The sequence below is a fragment of the Mus pahari genome, chromosome 20, assembly GCF_900095145.1.
Source record: "Mus pahari chromosome 20, PAHARI_EIJ_v1.1, whole genome shotgun sequence".
Classification (NCBI taxonomy): domain Eukaryota; kingdom Metazoa; phylum Chordata; class Mammalia; order Rodentia; family Muridae; genus Mus; species Mus pahari.
Window position 1 is genome coordinate 46814164 of NC_034609.1, and position 17716 is coordinate 46831879.

General features: G+C 49.4%; 1 protein-coding gene across 1 annotated transcript; it reads left to right on the plus strand.

The window, feature by feature from the left end:
* The first annotated feature begins 6420 nt into the window (after positions 1-6420).
* Positions 6421-15767, plus strand: Rhou (ras homolog family member U). Its single transcript, XM_021220586.2, has 3 exons — positions 6421-6813; positions 8109-8167; positions 12831-15767. Exons 1-3 carry the CDS (start codon positions 6543-6545, stop codon positions 13284-13286), a joined length of 786 nt encoding a protein of 261 aa, XP_021076245.1. The 5' UTR covers positions 6421-6542; the 3' UTR covers positions 13287-15767.
* Positions 15768-17716: the final 1949 nt, after the last annotated feature.

Below are 17716 nucleotides of genomic sequence, written 5' to 3' on the forward strand. Positions count from 1 at the left end.
CTGCCTCTGCCTCCCAAGTGCTGGGATTAAAGGTGTGTGGCACCACTACCCAATAAAAAAAGAGTATTGTTTACAAAAGAATTATATTGCTTGCCATCTAGTTTATGTCTGATGGCTGATTGTGGGGTGGCAGGGCATCCTAAATAATTCTGACCCCGCCCGCCACTCTCTGGGAGACTTTGGAAATCAGGCTTCTTCAAGATGCTGTCTTCCAGTGTGTAAAACTGGAAGGGTCATAGCAGGTGTTTAGAACATGTGAACATGAGCTTTGGGAGATGTTGTGACTCTCTGGGAGGGGGCAGTCTGCTTGGTCCTAAGCTTGCATACAAAAGTTGCTGCCCTGAAGGGTCGCTGTGTCCCCATCTAGACTTCTTTCCACCCTTTGACCTCTCCAGCCTGTCTGACTTCGGATAATTCACAAGGATCTTTGGACTTCTGCGATTACCTTGAAGCCAAGGTGCCTTCTAGGTGAGGTGCTCTATAGTCCTGTTAGCATGATGTCATCCTGAGTTCACGAGTTACGATCCGCCTACAGCTAACAGTGCCGTTCCTGTTCAACTAGAGTCAGATTCCTACTCTATAGCCTATGTGGAGTGGATTTGCCCTGAAGGGCATTCTTTCAGGATGAGCACAGCAGTGAGTGCAGACCCTTGGCACAGTGAGTGGACTCTACTTCCTTCTCCAAGGCTGATGTGGGCTGATCCAGATAGCACTGTGGGCGCCTATACATTCCCTCGATTCCGCAAGTGATACCGAGGACCGAGCAGTGAGGTTTGACAACCCCCGTGCTGTCCTAGGGAAGTCCTTTGGTGTCCCTCCACTCCCAACATCTGGAGGAGTGTTTTGCTGGGGAGAGCAGGGCTGCAGTTCTGGGGTCGGGGGAGGAAAGGCCCCAGTCTCAGACTCCTGGCCCACAGTCACGGCTGCTGGGAAATGCTGACTGGCCTGCTCTTATCTTCATGGTGGCCACAAAACTAAGGGAGGTCGAGGTTTTGCAATAGCTAGGAGGAGTTTTTAAGAGCTCTTATCATCCCTGAGAACTTGGCAGTTGGAAAGTGTTTGCCTGGGAGTTTCGGTAGAGCGTTTAGGGGTTGGAAGCCTATCAATGGCTGTGACAGTCTGTGAGAGGGGCTCATTATGGAGGGGGTCAGACAGCTGGGTGTTCCCCCCGGACACCCCACTCAGGGACACAGAGGATAGACACGGGATGAAACTAGCCTTTCTCTCTCATGTGGGTGAACAGCCGAGCTGCAACAGCTGGAGAGACGCGGAGCAGGGGTTTTAAAGAGCAAAACGAACCAAGAGCGAGCGAGGAAAGGCGTTGTTCGGGTGGTTGGGTACCTCGCTTGTTCAGCAGACTTTGCAGCTACCATGCTTCCTCTGGCCATGGACCTGATGTCCCGTCAAACCCTCCCGAGAGCTTTCCTTTTTTCTGCCGGAAGTTACAGCTAAAAATTGCCATTTACGTGTCTGTAATAATCCTGCAGGACCAGTTGGGTTGGTTAAAAGCATCAAACACCTGAAGTAACACCCGCGGAACATGACCCCGTAGTAAAATCAGTATTAGATATGCAAATAATGCACAGCAGGGCTTTCCAATCGGCACGCCTGGAACGGTCTTGAACCAAGAGGGTTCTGGTTACTCAAATCGCATTAGACTTTTACCATAAGACTGTTTAGTCCATGGGATGTCTAGCATGCGAGTCATTCTGGATGGCCCTAAAGCTTTCCGCAAAGTCCCGTTTAATATGATTTACGTGTTTGGATATTTCTAACCACTGCAATTTTGAAACATAATGTGGCTTTCAGAAGTAAATAAAAAACATGAGTTACTATGAAGACTGGTGGTGAGGTCATCATCCGGAGAAGAATCACCTCCATTCTGGGTGTGACAACGTTCCTCACACACACTAACATCCAACACCGCCTGGTTTCCTTCTGAACCTCACAGTTAGTCAGACGCTTCATAGATTTCCCTAACTCGCTTCCTTCACTCTTGACTTGGTTGGTAAGATTCATTCTTATTTGCTCACTCATTTGGTGGTGGTGGTGTGTGTGTGTGTGATGATATGTGTGTTATGGTGAATGTGTAAGGTGTGTATATGTGTGTATATGTGATGGTATGTGTGTGTGATGGTATGTGTGTGTATGTGTGTGTTATGGTGTGTATATATGTGAGTGTGTTGGTGCATGTGATAGTGTGTGTTATGCTATGTGTGTATATGTGTGTGATGGTGTGTGTGATGATGTGAGTGTTTATGTGTTATGTTATGTGTGTATGTGTGCATGATGGTGTGAGTGTGTGATGGTGTGTGTGTATGTGTGTATGATGGTGTGAATATGTGTGTATGATAGTGTGTGTGAGACTGTGTGTGTATATGTGTGTTATGGTGATGTGTGTGTACATGTGTGTGTAGACAATGACATTTTGAATTCATATTGCAAAATAGCCTTTCTTACCCAATGGATAAATATGGAACAGATATTTTATTTTCAAATATTACTCTTTGCCCATCAGCATTAATGATTGATTTTTACACTTTGAACTTCATGATCCTAATGAGAGTTCTTAATTTATTAATTCTAATTATTATAGCAAGGGGATGGAGGGTAGGTGAGATTGGGATGTCTGTAGGTAAGGAGCCAGTGCTCACAAACTGGGCCCTGTGTTGGAATTCTTCCCCATGATACAGATAGTCATGACTTTGACCAAGACCCTACCGGATGCTCTGACAGCAGCTCATTCACATATTTCCCATCTTCTCTCACAAAAAAGTGCTGGCGGGTTCTTCTCATTTTTTCTCCTCAGTATCTCTCGGTAGAAAAGGAGAGTAAGGACTGGTATTGGTTGGGTCCTAGAACTCGAGGAGACAGTGCCAGTGTGTGGGAGATACCAGCCTGGATCCTAGCAGCTTGAGGAATTTAATTAGCCACAGGGCTGGCTACATATGCACACACGTGCAGTTCAGTTTCATAAACAGCACAAGGGACCTTTAGGGCCCTGAGGGATGGTCAGAGTTGGGCAAGAGAGCCCCATGGAGATAAGAATTTAAAACCTAAAATTCTGGGTCAGGCATGGTGGTCTATGCCTTTAGCCTGAAAACTCAGCAGACAAAAGCAGGTGGATCTCTGGTCCAAGGACAGCTGCCTCTACAGAGTGAGTTCCAGGATAGCCAGGGCTACACAGAGAAATCCTGTCTCAAAAAAAAAAAAAAAACAAAAAAACAAAAAAAAACAAAAGCAAATGAACAACAACAACAACAACAGAAATAAAGAAACATATCAAAATAAGTTACATATTATAAAAACTAACAAGTGCTGTAAACTTCAAAAACAAAACAAATGTAGTATTCTTTTTTTTTGTTTGTTTTGTTTTTTTGTTTTTTTGTTTTTTGTTTTTTTGTTTTTCGAGACAGGGTTTCTCTGTGTAGCCCTGGCTGTCCTGGAACTAACTCTGTAGACCAGGCTGGCCTCAAACTCAGAAATCCGCCTGCCTCTGCCTCTGCCTCCCGAGTGCTGGGATTAAAGGCGTGCGCCACCACGCCCAGTCAAACGTAGTATTCTTATCAGACCCACTTGGCACAACTTAACAGTGTTTACTCCTCTTCCTGAACTTTTTAGCCACCAACCTTCTGACTCCTTCAAGTTTGAGATATATCTCTTCCAGGGTGAGTATCAAGAGATACACATGGACTTTGTGCTTTATAGGACAACTACAGGCTTGCTGCCTTACAAACATAGGGATTCAGACCAACACTTACAGTTGCATCCCCTGCCTTCAGATACACTCCTGATGCTGTGTAGACAGAGCTGAGCGTGCCGGGCCCACCAGCGAGTGTTTGGTTTGTTGTTGTTGTTTGTTTGTTTGTTTGTCTCTGGTTTTGGTTGGTAAGGCACTGCAGCAGTTGGACTCAGTTTCATTCATCCCAGGCTCGGCAGTTCTTTGCTCCTGGACCCTCCAGGGCTGAGGGAAAATAAAGCTGACAAGATTCATACAGAGGGTGGCAGTTTCAGCCCTGGGCACTGCTCCCACACCTCTGTAGCTGTGTCTGCAGTCCTGAATGAGTCATGAAGTGTGTACTACACACCAGCAGGAGAGGCTCCGGTTCATGCCAGCGGCACAGGCTCTTGGCTTCCGTTGACCACCACCCCCCTTCCCGTGGAAAGTGCTCCCATGCCCCCTCCCTTATCTCCCTTTCTTTGGCTCTATGTCCCATCAAACACAAACAAAATGTCTCCCTAGCCTTATTTTTCTTGGCTTGCTTCCCAAAATATTCACAGCTACTTCAAGGCCACTCCATATGTTGGGAAGTTAGAGATAAAATGGATAATGGCCCCAATCCACAATGATTAAAGTCGAAACAGTTTGCAACATCTACAGAAACATAGTATCATGTGCCCACTTTGTCGGGTCTTAGCAGTAACACTAAGCAAAGGCTTACGCCAGACATATATAGAAACCAATACTGCAGTAATGGTTTTGCAGAGTGTAGTGTCAACCATCAAGGAGACAGAAGGCACACACAAATCCATCTACTTGATCAGATAGAGCAGAGGAATTCAGGTGGCCCAAGGGCAAAAGAGAGCCAAAGGGTCTTAACCTGGGAGTTCCTAATGTTTTTGTTGTTCTGATCTGTCTCACTGCAAAAGACAGTGTACCAGGTTTTTAGTCCATTTCCAAGATAGCCTGTTCCTGTTCTTCAGATCCTGTGTGGGAGACCTTTGATTTCCCAGGTTCTCAAGGTCCTTTAGGTCAGGTCCTAGGGCTCCATACCTGAGTCCTGAAAACAGCTTGCGCTGCAGCTTCAAAGGCTGACAGCACTGAGGCCCTGAATGATGGGTGATTCTGCCAGCTAGAATCCTGGATTGAAGAACTCACCTCTTGACAGGCCCACTTCTGTATCCCTGCGGCCACATCATCTTTGCAAGTCTCACTCGCCACACTGCATGTTTGCGTATAGGATCCCAGGTAGGACTCTGTCATTTCCTTTGTGGAACTCAAACCTGTCACTTAGCACCTCTGTGCCTCAGGTTGTCCTGGCTGTAAAACGGGTACAAGTAATACTAAGATTAAATGAATTCGTTTTGGCAGAATGGTCACAACAGCATCTGGGACATAACAAAGGCTCAGTATTTAGCTAGTTCTTGACTTTTTTTTTTTTTTTTTTTAAGATTTATTTATTTTATTTATATTAGTACACTGGCTGTCTTCAGACACACCAGAAGAGGGCACCAGATACCATTACAGATGGTCGTGAGCCACCATGTGGTTGTTTGGAATTGAACTCAGGACCCCTGGAAGAGCAGTCAGTGCTCTTTTTTTTTTTTTTTTTTTTTTAAAGATTTATTTATTATATGTAGTTACACTGTAGCTGACTTCAGACACTCCAGAAGAGGGCATCAGATCTTGTTACGGATGGTTGTGAGCCACCATGTGGTTGCTGGGATTTGAACTCAGGACCTTTGGAAGAGCAGTCGCTGCTCTTACCCGCTGAGCCATCTCACCAGCCCCAGTCAGTGCTCTTAACCGTTCTCTCTCCAGCCCCCTCCCTAGCTCTTGTCTTGACCACCAGCAAAATAATATTAATATTAACAGCTCACAGCTCTTCTTACACCAGAAGCAAATCAGAAGCATTAGTGACCAGGCAGAGAAAGGGCAGCACAAGATGAGCAGACCATTAGCTTTTCAGATAAAACTACGGCAGTCAAAATTGCACTTAACTGAAGACTGTAAGGAAATTTGCTGGACCATGAGTACACACAAGGTCACAGCATGCCAAAGAGAGGGAGCGCTAACAAAGGGTGGTATCCTGCACCCAAATGAGAATCAATGATTTTAACAGAAAAATCATACATTTGTCTGCAATCAAACTTAAGTTCTGCTCATCAAGAGGACAGGCTGTCAAGACAATAATCTCTCCTGGAGGACTGCTAAAGCCGTCAGGCCCCGCAGCACTCTACCCCTCCAAACCAAGACACTTGTGTGGCCGGAGCAAGGGCAGCTGGGGGAACAGGGAGAGAGGAAGAAGCAGGGTGATCATAGTGAAAGGGAGACCCCGGAAAGGAGGTTGTGGAGTAGAAAGAGAATAGGGGGCGACCTGAGGAGGGAGAAGGAGGAGAGGGAGGAGAAAGAGCCGAGGGAAGGGGGAACAGAAGGATGGGGAGGAGGGGGCAGGGCAGGAGAAATGGAAGCTTAGGAAGGAGCCGGGAAAGGGGGGTGGGGATGAGAAGCTCGCAGCAGGGATCAGGGGTAGCTCGGGGTCCGCGTGGGTTGGCATGGTGGAGCCAGCTCGTCCAGCCGCACCGTTTCGAGGCGCCGGCGTAGCTCACCAGCGCGGCGCGCAGACGGGGGCGCTGTGGCCTCGGATAGAAGAAGGCGCCGCCGGACCCGCCTCTTTCCCCGCCCGCCGGTGTCGCAGGGAAGCCCGGCGGAGCAGGCTCGGCCACATCGCGGCCGCGCGGGCACAGTCGCCCAGCCGAGTGCGGACCGTGCGCCGCCTTTGTCCGCCGGTGGCAGCTGGTCTCGCGGCCGCCGCCCCGCGATGGCCCCGCAGCAAGGCCGGCCGGCGCTGCCCGCCCGCTGCGAGCCGCCGGCGGCGCCGCCGGTACCGCCTCGCCGAGAGCGCGGGGGGCGCGGGGCGCGCGGGCCCGGGGTGTCCGGGGGTCGGGGGCGCGCGGGCGGCGCCGAGGGACGCGGCGTCAAGTGCGTGCTGGTCGGCGACGGCGCGGTGGGCAAGACCAGCTTGGTGGTCAGCTACACCACTAACGGCTACCCCACCGAGTACATCCCCACGGCCTTCGACAACTTCTCGGGTGAGCGCCGGGCGGGGCGCGGCCTCGGGCGGGGAGGCGCGGGGCGGCGCGGGTCTCGGGGCAGCGGCTAGGCGGGGCGGCGGCGGGGTGTCCGACCGATCCGGCTCGGGGACTCCGGAGCGAGCTGCAGCTCAGGTGCCCTTCCCACCTGCGCCCTCCGGGGCGGCTCAGTTCCAGCGGATCTCCGCCTGGAGCAACCGGGATTGCTCCCGTGTGTGAGCCGGCCAGGCGCACCGGGGAGGGCTGGGGCTTGCGAGAACGTTCCTTTCTTCTGAGCCCAGCGCCTGCCTGGCCTGCGCCCCGCCTGCGCTGTCTCGTTTCTGACGGTTGGCCCAGTCCTTCCAGCTTGGCGTTTAGTTACAGCAAGTTCTCAAGGGTGGGTGGGCTCGTGGATCACACAAAGATAACAAAAGTAAAGCAAATCATTTCTCTTGATTTTTTTTTTAAAAAAAGTCTCTTTGGAATTTAAGAAAAAGTTACGAAAAAAAAATCACATTAAGCTGGTGTGAAAAATCTTCCTCCTAAAAAATTTACCTCCGACCTCCAGTCTTCATGGCCAGTCTCTAATTTCAGAGACCCTATGCCTAAAACAGAAGTGCATGGTACCCCCTTCACCGCTCACTAGTATAAACATTTACAAACAACCAGAAAGGCTATCAGAAGGAGACAAATTGCCTAATATAAGCTGAAACCTCCCTGTCTTTACTGGATGGGGGGGGATCATTGCTCTCACCCCATCTCTGGACCCTGGGGGGGGGGGGAATCTGTGTGGCTTCTTTCTGCCAGCTTTTCTTCTTAATCCTCTCTTTGAACTGACAGAGAGAAGTGCCCATTTCCACACACGCACGCACGGGGTGATAGGCCCCCTGTGTTTGCTCAAGTTCTCAAAACTGCTGGAGTTTTTTGATAAACCCTGAAGCAGGGAGATCTTTTCCCAAGAGAAAACAGGATTATCTATGAGGTTGTCCACTGATTTAAAAGTGCAGAGTTGGTTTCCCACCTTGTGTTGTTTCTGGGCTCTTTGAAACAAGGGTGACAGGAAAATTAATCTTCCAGGCTTGAAAGGAAAACAAGCCTTGGGGGGGGCACCTTCCAGAGGTCAGGGCTTGGCTGCTTCATGCTTTGAGGTGGAGGGAGCCCCCCACCTTGGAACATGTGTACACTTCATGGGTTTCTGGGCTCAGCCAAGTCCTTAGTTCACTAAGGGATCCCAGAGCAGGAACTGCCAATCTGCTGAAAGGGTAAAAGATATCCTGATAATCATCTTGCTCTTTTTTTTTTTTCTTCCTCCCAAGCCGTGGTGTCAGTAGATGGGCGGCCTGTGAGACTCCAGCTCTGTGACACTGCAGGACAGGTCGGTATCAAGTTACACAGCGGGGCACTGGGAAAGGAAACAGCCTTTTAAAGGTTTCCAAACAACCTTTGCAGTTTCCAAATGATTCCCTTAGTAACTGGGTCATTGTGAAACTCGGAGAAGCAGACCCACCCCTGCTTCAGCTCCTTTGAGGGCAGTGGGAGGAAGCTAAGAAGGACACCTCTGGGCCTGGGAGGGAGCTGAGGAGGCAGCTTGGGAACTGCCCCTTATCTTACCAGGACTTTCCTCGGGTAACCTCTCACGGCCTAGCTTAGGCTACAAAAGGTAAACCACAGGAATGGTTTGTAAGCGTTTCTCAGAGGAAGCCCCTCCTATCTTATAATCCATTGAGACAGAAGCCGTGGCTGTCTTAGTGGACTGTCAGCCTGGTGATCAATGCAGCAATGGAGTTGCCGTCCTGCTGGGAAAGCTGTTTGGCACCTTTGCTGTGAGTGGGGGAAGCCAGAGGCCATCAGTATGTCACCTTGTGGGAAGGAAACATAAAAATCTAGGCACACGTGTTCGTGCCTGTGACTCCAGCTCTCAGGTAGCTGTACCAGAAGGCCGTGAGTTCAAGGGCAACCTGGGCTGTGTGGCGAGTTCAAGGACAGTCTAGGCATAAAACACAATCTTAAGCCGGGCAGTGGTGGCTCATGCCTTTAATCCCAGCCCTTGGGAGGCAGAGGCAGGCGGATTTCTGAGTTCGAGGCCAGCCTGGTCTACAGAGTGAGTTCCAGGACAGCTAGGGCTACACAGATAAACCCTATCTCGACAAACAAACAACAAAAAAAGGCACAGTCTCAAAAACAGAAATGCCAGGCAGGCATGATGGTGCACACCGTAATCTCAGCACTTGGGAGAGGAAGACAGAAGGAAGACAGAAAGATAAAGTCATTGACTATATGGGGCATTTGAGACCAGCCGGGTCTGTGAGACCCTGTCTCTTAAAAAACATGCCAGCGAAGGAAACCATCAAAGAAACGGTCTTGGGTCTTTCTCTTCTCGCACGATGTCCTCTGGGCTGATTTATAGAGATGGAAGAGGCCGGGCTTTCCCATCGTAGAACACAGACAGAAATCTGTAGTTGCTGTAGGCACTCCGAGGAGCACAGAGAAGGCAGGAAACCTGAAGAGCCCTAGGGCACAGCCATCAAGGACCCCAGTAAGGAGCTGCTGGGATGTTGGCTCAGGAATCACTCTGTCACCCCTCAGCTCTCTCTACCTGCCACCTTGGCTTCTGAGGAGGTGAACTCTCCTTGGAAGATGAGTCCTGAGCTGGAGTCTGGTACATCTCCAGGGTTCTGTGTGGTTTAGTTCATGAACCAGAACGGGTGAGCCATCGGCCTGTGGACAGCTGTGGGCTTGCCTGCTGTAGACCTGGGGTCAGTAGACCAGTTCTGAGTTCCAGGAGAACAGCACAGTGCAGAGAAAGGCCTTGGCCATGGGTGCTTGAGAGGGGAAAACTGACTCGGCATTTCTAAATGGGAGTGCGATGTTTCCTTCGCGGAATCTCTGAAAAGCCGGGGAGTAAGCTGAGAGCAGTGGCTCGGGTCTGTAACCGCAGCGTTTGGGACACAGGGGCAAGAGGATCACAAGCGTCAGGTCTGCCCGGGCTACAGTGAGTTCAAGGCTATCCTGGACCTCGCTCTACAGTAAGATCCTGTCTAAAAGAAGTATCAAATGTATCAGTAGGTTGCATTTACATATTTATTCATATATATGTGTATGTATATATAATTTATTTACACATTTATTCATACACACACATATATGCAACAATTATTAAAGGAAAAGAGGTGTGGGTTTGAGAGGGGACGGACGCGCAAGTGCTTGTTTTGACTGGAGCAGAGCGGACCAGATCTCTTCTACCTTTGCTGCTCCGCTGCCCACCTGTTGAGAGAGCGGATATGACACCTTCATGTTGACAAAGGGACACCTTCCTCCTGTGGTCAGGAGAAGGAAGGGGAGTACAGGTTAGCCAGGTCGTGGGGCATGAGCGTGGGTGGGTGTCCCTGGCCGTCCTGTGAGCTGGAACCCCAGCAGTAGCTCTGCTGAGACAAACATACCCAGAATTCACTTCTGCTGCCTTTGAGTTTCCCCGTCAGGGCGGTGAGCATTTAACTTTGGACTCATGGTCTCGTGCAAACAGAGCGGAGATGGCTAGGAGGCTGTGGGGAACCATAGCTGGCCCGGGAGCAGATGGTGTTGCTGAAGGAAGGGCGATTTGCTTCATTCTCCACCAGGAGCCAAAAATTCATCTCATGATGAATTTTGATCCATGATGTACTTGAAAAAAAAAAAAATCTTCATGCTAAAAAGAGGGGGAAACCGGGCACAACCTTTACTAGAAGGAACTTGCCTTCCTATCTCTCTGTGTGTCTGTCCTGCCCTTAACATTCTCTCTGGAGTTCACACTGAAGACCTGGCAGACATGTTGACTTGGCCTTGGAACTCCTTCCTCCAGGGCGCGTTCGTCTGTATCACCACACCACAGCGCCAAGCAGTGTGTCCCATCCCCAGCATGGCCAGAGCCTGGTCAGGCCTATGTTCCTTACTCAAGGCTCAGTAAAGGAGAGGTGACTCATGGGAAAGTCCCCTGAGCTGGCCCAATTGCCCGGTTACGTTTCTACGTTTGTTCTTTTAGCACAGAGTTGGCAATAAGGACCTGAATCATTTTCTCAGCCTTCACATATTGGGACCTCATCAGAGGCAGAGAGTCCCAGGGCTGCTGGGTTCTCTCCCGTGAGCTCTGTAACTCTCAACTCATGTTGCCAATGGGCTGTTGACCCGCAGTGGAAGCAAAATGTCAGATAAAGAAGTGCTGATTAGCAAATAAGCCTGATGTTGGTTCCTTTAAGCCAAGAAAGCAGCCCGTGCTGGCTGGTGCTGTGGCAACTTGATTCAGGGTGGAGTCGAGTGGGAAGAGAAAACCTCAGGAGAAAATGCCCTGGAGTATGAGAATGCCCCCCAACCCCCATACGTGCACACTTGTCTGAATAATTGGCCCCCATTGATGGAACTGTTTGGGAAGGATTAGAAGGTGTGCCTTGCTAGAGGAGGTATGTTATGGGGGCCACTTGGAGGTTTCAAGAGACTGGTGCCATTCTTAGTGTGCCCTCTCTGCTTCCATACTGTGGATCAAGATGTGAGATCTCAACTGTCCCTGCCACTGTGCCTTTGCTCTGGCATCATGCACTCTAGCTAGTCCTCTGAAACCGTAAGGTTAATTAAATGGTTTTTGTTTTCTTTAAATAGTTGCCTTGGGCAATACACATTCCTGACAGATTGGCCTGTGGTAAGCTTGTGGTTCACGTTCTTATTAGTGATTGATGTGGAAGGGCCCAGCTCCCTGTGGGAGGCTCCCCACCTGGGCTCCTAAGCAAGCCAGTAAGCAGTACCCCTCCATGGCCTCTGCCTCAGTTCCTGCTGCCATTTCCTGCCTGGACTTCCCTGGATGGTGGACTGTAGGGTGGAAAATCAAATAAACCCTTTCCTCCCTGTATTGTTTTTGATCATGGTGTTTATCAGAGCAATAGAAACCCCAACTAAGGCAGCCATAGTTAAAGAACGCTGTGCCTGTAAATAGGCCTGTAGGTAATCAGTGCCTGCCAACTGAGTAATGGAAAACATTGAACACATTTGATGTTTTCCTGTCTTGGGAAGCCATCAGTGTTGGACGCTGGAGGATTTCAGCGACACATTTCAGATAAGGGTGAGCGGATGGGAAGGCTTTTTCTGGGGTGAGGCTGAGCTGGAGTTTCCTGTGAGCTGGAAATGGTGCCTCAGGGGTCTATAAGGTGCTTGACAGGGGGAGATGCTTTCAGGGATGCTGGCTCATACCTGTTGTGTGTGGTTTGGAGAGTCTGTTGGTAGACTACAGGATATCCGTGCTCACTAACCTGTTCCGGGTCTCTATACCATGGGACAGTTGTGCATGTTCTGTAGTCATATTATGTGTCTGAAACACGGGGTGGAAGCTTACTTAGCCATTTGCAGAGCTGAGAAAAGAAAGAAAAGTAAGAGGAAGGGAAGAAAGAGAAGGCATGGCCAGGACAAGAATGGATGAACCGTTGTCTGGGTGACAGCGAGGGAGGGTACCAGGTTTTCAAACGGCTACTGCTAGTGGTCTACACGGATCCCTGATCTCACTCTGCGAAGTCTTCCTGGTTTCTGAGGAACATGAATTCTGTCCTGTGTGCTGGGGCTGGTGGGAGGACTCCGCATCCTTCACAGTTGTGGTCAGGCAGAGCAGGGCTGGACTTCAGAAGGGAGTTCTGTTGATAGGACAGAGTTTAAGGAGGTCAAGCCTTGGCTATCGACGTGGATGAGTACTGACTTTCAGAATAGTCAAGTTCCAGAGAGTTGGGATCACCATGGGCTGAAGGCCAGAAAAAGCAAGGTCTCATCTGCCTTGAGTGCCTTCCATAGTGTCTGGCACGGTAGCCATAATCACCGAGAGCATATTTGGAGTGTTAAGGCTGTGTGGTCCCTCAGAGCGTATGGAGGCTGCACCTGTGTCCCAAGGGCAGGCAGCAGGGCAGGTCTGAGACACTGGCTCCTCCTCTTTATAGAAACATAGGTTTTCTGTGACTATCCCGGCCCTAAAGATCGCTTCCTAAGGTGGAAAGAACTAGCAAGGGTAACGGCATCTTGCTTGGTTTCAGGATGAGTTTGACAAGCTGAGGCCCCTCTGCTACACCAACACAGACATCTTCCTGCTGTGCTTCAGCGTGGTGAGTCCCACATCGTTCCAGAACGTGGGCGAGAAGTGGGTTCCAGAGATTCGACGTCACTGCCCGAAGGCCCCCATCATCCTGGTCGGGACACAGTCGGACCTCAGAGAAGACGTCAAAGTGCTCATAGAACTGGACAAGTGCAAAGAGAAGCCAGTGCCCGAAGAGGCGGCAAAGCTGTGCGCGGAGGAAGTCAAAGCCGTCTCCTACATTGAGTGCTCAGCGTTAACTCAGAAAAACCTCAAGGAGGTTTTCGACGCCGCCATTGTTGCTGGTATCCAGCACTCAGACTCCCAGCTACAGCCAAAGAAGTCTAAAAGCAGGACCCCGGATAAGGTGCGGGACTTGTCCAAGTCTTGGTGGAGGAAGTATTGCTGCCTGGCCTGACTCTCGCAGATAGCAGGTGTTTAAGCTGCAACAGCGGTCATAGGATGAGCCCTCAAAGCACCCCCTTCCGCCCTTAACTTCCTGTGTGTGGGAGCTTAGGGCTGAGATTCATATGCAAAATACGTTTAAAAAAATTGAAAGTTAAATTTTTTTTTTTTCTCTTCTGTAAGTCTGGGAACTTAGAGTTGTAGACCTCTGGATTAATTTATATTCCATATGAAAAGGGCTCTTCAAAGCAGGCTGTCAGCATGAAGTTCTGCTGTGTTTTACAGGACAAAGGAGAATGAATGGGACCTTCTCCTGATTAAGGGCTACTGAGGGCTCAGCGCAGGACACGCGCGCGCGTGACACCAGACTTGGTGAGAATAAGCGTGAGCTTTGAAACCACACGCGCCATCCCCGGTTTTGTAAGGGCAAAAATCTGAAAACAGCGAGGACCTTCTGCTTACGAAACCTCGTGCCCATCCCTTCTGTTTACTCAGATTCCCTTAGGATTTTAAAACAACCAAAACATCCCACAGCCTACTGGCATTGTGTTGATGAACAGTACACTTGCTTGTTACTTTTTTTTTTTTTTTTTTTTAACTCATGTGACCAGTTATGTTGCTATGAAAATGGTGGAGATGCCTCTTGTAAGGTGAGTGCTGGGAGCACATCTGACATTTTATTCAGGGAGCAACTCGTGGTGAGACCAGAGAGGGCTCTTAGCTTGCAGGACTGGCTTCTGCAGGGCATCTGTGTCCTGCTGTTGAAAGCAGGAGGAGGTGCTTGTCTGGGGGCTTTAAGTGTGCTGGGCTCATATCATCCCATTTGCAAGGAATTGGGCCACCTTGAGAGCCATAGTCGATGGCTGTCGTTCACACACACACACACACACACACACATGGTTTGCTGATATAACCCTGAGCCCNCCCNCCCCCCCCCCCAAGCATGGTTGCAAGTGTCAGGGCACCACACCTTCCTCTTCTTGACATTTCTTTGAACAGACATCATTTTGTAGGATCTTAATTTATACACTTTTTTTCAGGTCATACAATGTGGGATGAACATACTTTGAACCCCAGTGCCTTCAGGGTCTAGTGACTAGGGAGGCACTGTCTTAGGGGACAGGTATGTGCAAGGCCTTACCCACCAGCGGCTTCTCACAGCAGGTCATGTTTGTGGCACTTGTCCTTTAAGGTGAGGGTCTTATGACTGACTGTTCTGAGACAGCCCTGTGTCAGGAAAGCTCTTTCACAGGATTGTAGGTACTTCCAAGACGCCATAGGAACCAGACAGTGAATCACCGCTATCAGTTTGCTATGGGCAAGGAACCTCTTTTTGGCCACCTGGTAACACAATTTTCTGTCTGTGAATTTTTTTCTTACTATTTAAACAAATCAATCTTACATTTTTCTGTAGAAAAAAAAAAAAAAACAAGTAAAAGAACAGGCTGTATTTCAGGTCAAAGGCTTCTTCCTGCTGGTAAATGGGACTGAAGACTTTCTTACGTCATTATTAAAAGGCTAATTGCTGACCCACTAGAGTATGTGAACTGTTTGTGAATGATATTAGCCATAGTCTCCTGAGGTGTTTCCTTGTGGCCTGAGTGGTAACATTGTTTCACTTATGGAGATGCTTGTAACTGACCTAGTGACTCAGCTTATCCTGTTGTGCATGGCTGTCTGGAAAGCCCGCCTACAAGTGGGGCTTTGCCTGCCCTGTGTACAGAGGGTGGGTGGGAGAAGAGTGAATTATTTAATTTTAAATGTTATAATAAAGCCAATGTAGTTGAGACCAAGGAAATGAGCATTGAGAACACAAACTTGAAGTCTGGTGCCAGGGCTGTTGGACCTCACTCCCTGTCTCTGAGCCACCGGGAAGTGACATAAAGGACGCTGTGATCAATTTCTGGACGGTCTTCTGGCTTGCGTACCACTGGAGTATTTATGCCACAAATCTAGTGGGTTGACGCTGCCCTGCAAATTTTCAATGTCCCTGCATCCTATGGAGTCATAATGTCTGACTGTACTGGAGGTTTTCCTGCATTTTTTACTTTTTGAAAATAGAGGTTTGGGTTGAGAATTCTAAATGCATGTGCCTGGGTGGGATGTCAAGTCAGGTTCTCTTCAAAGCTGAGAAGTGGCTGGAATGTTCAGCTTGGTGTCTGGGGAGGATTCTGTGAGCTGTGTGGAGAGGTGGCTCTTCAGCCTGCCTATGTGTGGGCCGAAGAACCTGAAAAAAACACACAGTAGCAGGCTCCGAAATCGTCACCTCAAGCACGTGTGCAAGCAAACTTCCGATAACTCCGTTCTCTGCTCGACAGACGTGTGAGCAGCTACCCAGAAGTCTCAAGCCAAAAGGGGAGCCCCGATCGCTCCTCTGCAGGTGCCTTACCAACGTGTGCTCTTCTCTTTTCCCGTGTCAAAGATGTTGGACAGGATCTTGTACTTGAAAAAATGCTACAAATGAGTTACTATGAAATAAATTCTGACCTGTGGACAGAGTTGCTTTTGCTTATTCTATTGAAAGAACAGAAGCTCAGATGTGCCTTTTCCTGGTCAGGTTAGGAAGCTTCCCTGTGCCGAGTGTCACACTCACTTCGTACGGCTTTGAGCTCTGGGCTTGGTCTGATAGTTGGCACCCTCTCCATTTTTTTTGTTTTGTTTTGTTTTGTTTTGTTTTCCAGATAGGGTTTCTCTGTGTAACCTCCCTGGCTGCCTTGGAACTTGCTTTGTAGACCAGGCTGGCCTCAAACTCACAGAGATCCGACTGCATCTGCCTCCTGAGTGCTGGAATTGAAGGCATCTGCCACCACACCCGGCTTCCCTCTGCATATTTTGGGAAGCCCAGGTTACAGAGTGCAGATTCCAGGGGTGTACAGTGTTGAGGGGAAGCCTGAGAGCTTCATGTGTGACCACTTGACCTTTCTTTCTACAGACGAGTCCTTGGGGGATGCAAGTGGTGGGGTCTATCTCTAAGGCACCAAGGAAGGAACAGGAGCTAAGACCCTGTCACCCTGCCGCCATGCAGCTGAAGCCCTAGGTGCCTGTGACCTTAAGGTGCCAAGAACAACGTGCTTTCTGATTCTGCAAGTTAATCTCTCTTAATGAGGGTGTAACTCTAGGGTTTGACTTTAGAGAAGTGACCATTCTGAGGGACAGACAGCACCCTGCCTGGGACACGATACCCAGCATAAACAACTTGAAGGATTTCTCTTAGATCATAGCTTCAGAGGTCACAACCTGTTGTTAGCTGACCTGGGTCTGATGTGAGGCCCAGGATGTTGAGGTGGAGAACCCTGGAGCAACAGCCAGAAAGCAAAGTGAGACCACACATGTCAATAGTCACCTTATTCCATTTGTTACAGCTGGCCCCCACTCCCCGACCACGGACCCTGAGCCCTCGCCTATGGACGAGTGAGGTCCATATTCAGGGTGGGTCTTTCCTTTAATACCTCCTGGAAGCACAGAAAGTGTCATTCACTAATTTTGGCACCAAAGGGGAAATTAAGATTAAATGTCATTGGGCTACAAAGATGGCTCAGTGGTTAAGAGCATCTTGCTCTTCCACAGGTCCTGAGGTCCTGAGGGTCTTCCCAGCATCCATGTCAGATGGCTTACACACCTGCAGCTCCAGCTGCAGGGGCAAACCCCTGCACTTATGTGCGCATATTATACACAGATGCACAGGCTTACGTCTAACTAAAAATAAAGTCTTTTAAAAATACATTGGCTATCATAGTTATCTGGTAGCTGTTAAAGCATTGCCTACAGTGTGGCAACCAGGCTGCAGCTTCTGCGACTGCCAACTAGACCTTCCACCATGATGGTTGGGAAGGCTGGGCAGAGAGCGATCAAACTACCTCCCATTCCACCTGTGGCCAGAGAGTCAGTGGTAGGCTAGCTTCATGGTCAAGGCTACCCCAGAGTGGTAGACTGCAGCCCAGAGGGACCTGGATCCTTTCCTTGCCTTCTGGAACATACCGATGGTGTATCCATTCCTGGGGTAGATGTCAGGCCAGCATCCCGAGATTTGTGACCTAGAAAAGGTTGGGTAATGCAAAACGAAACACCCAGGTGGTACTGTCTGTGGTCTCTGCTTCCAGTTCCTGCCCTGACTTCCCTCAGTGATGGACTGTGTGTAACCCTCCCTCCCCAGGTTGCCCCGTGGTCCTAACATGGTAGTAGACCATAAATTGGGGCAGATTCCATCTTCGTGGGTGTACACTTTAGGGTTTGCCTTTTTTTAAAGTGAAAAATGCTACACTTCTTAATTTCCAATTACTTTTTATAAAGCCTGAGCATTGTGTAAGTATCGCTGTGAGCCTGCATGTTCCTGCTGGCCTGTGGCACCTGTGGAACAGGCCACCCCTCAGGAAAGCTACCAGTCATCTGGCAGAAACTAAAGGTGCCCGTTCTGAATTCTGGGCCCCAGAGCAGTGTGGAAGT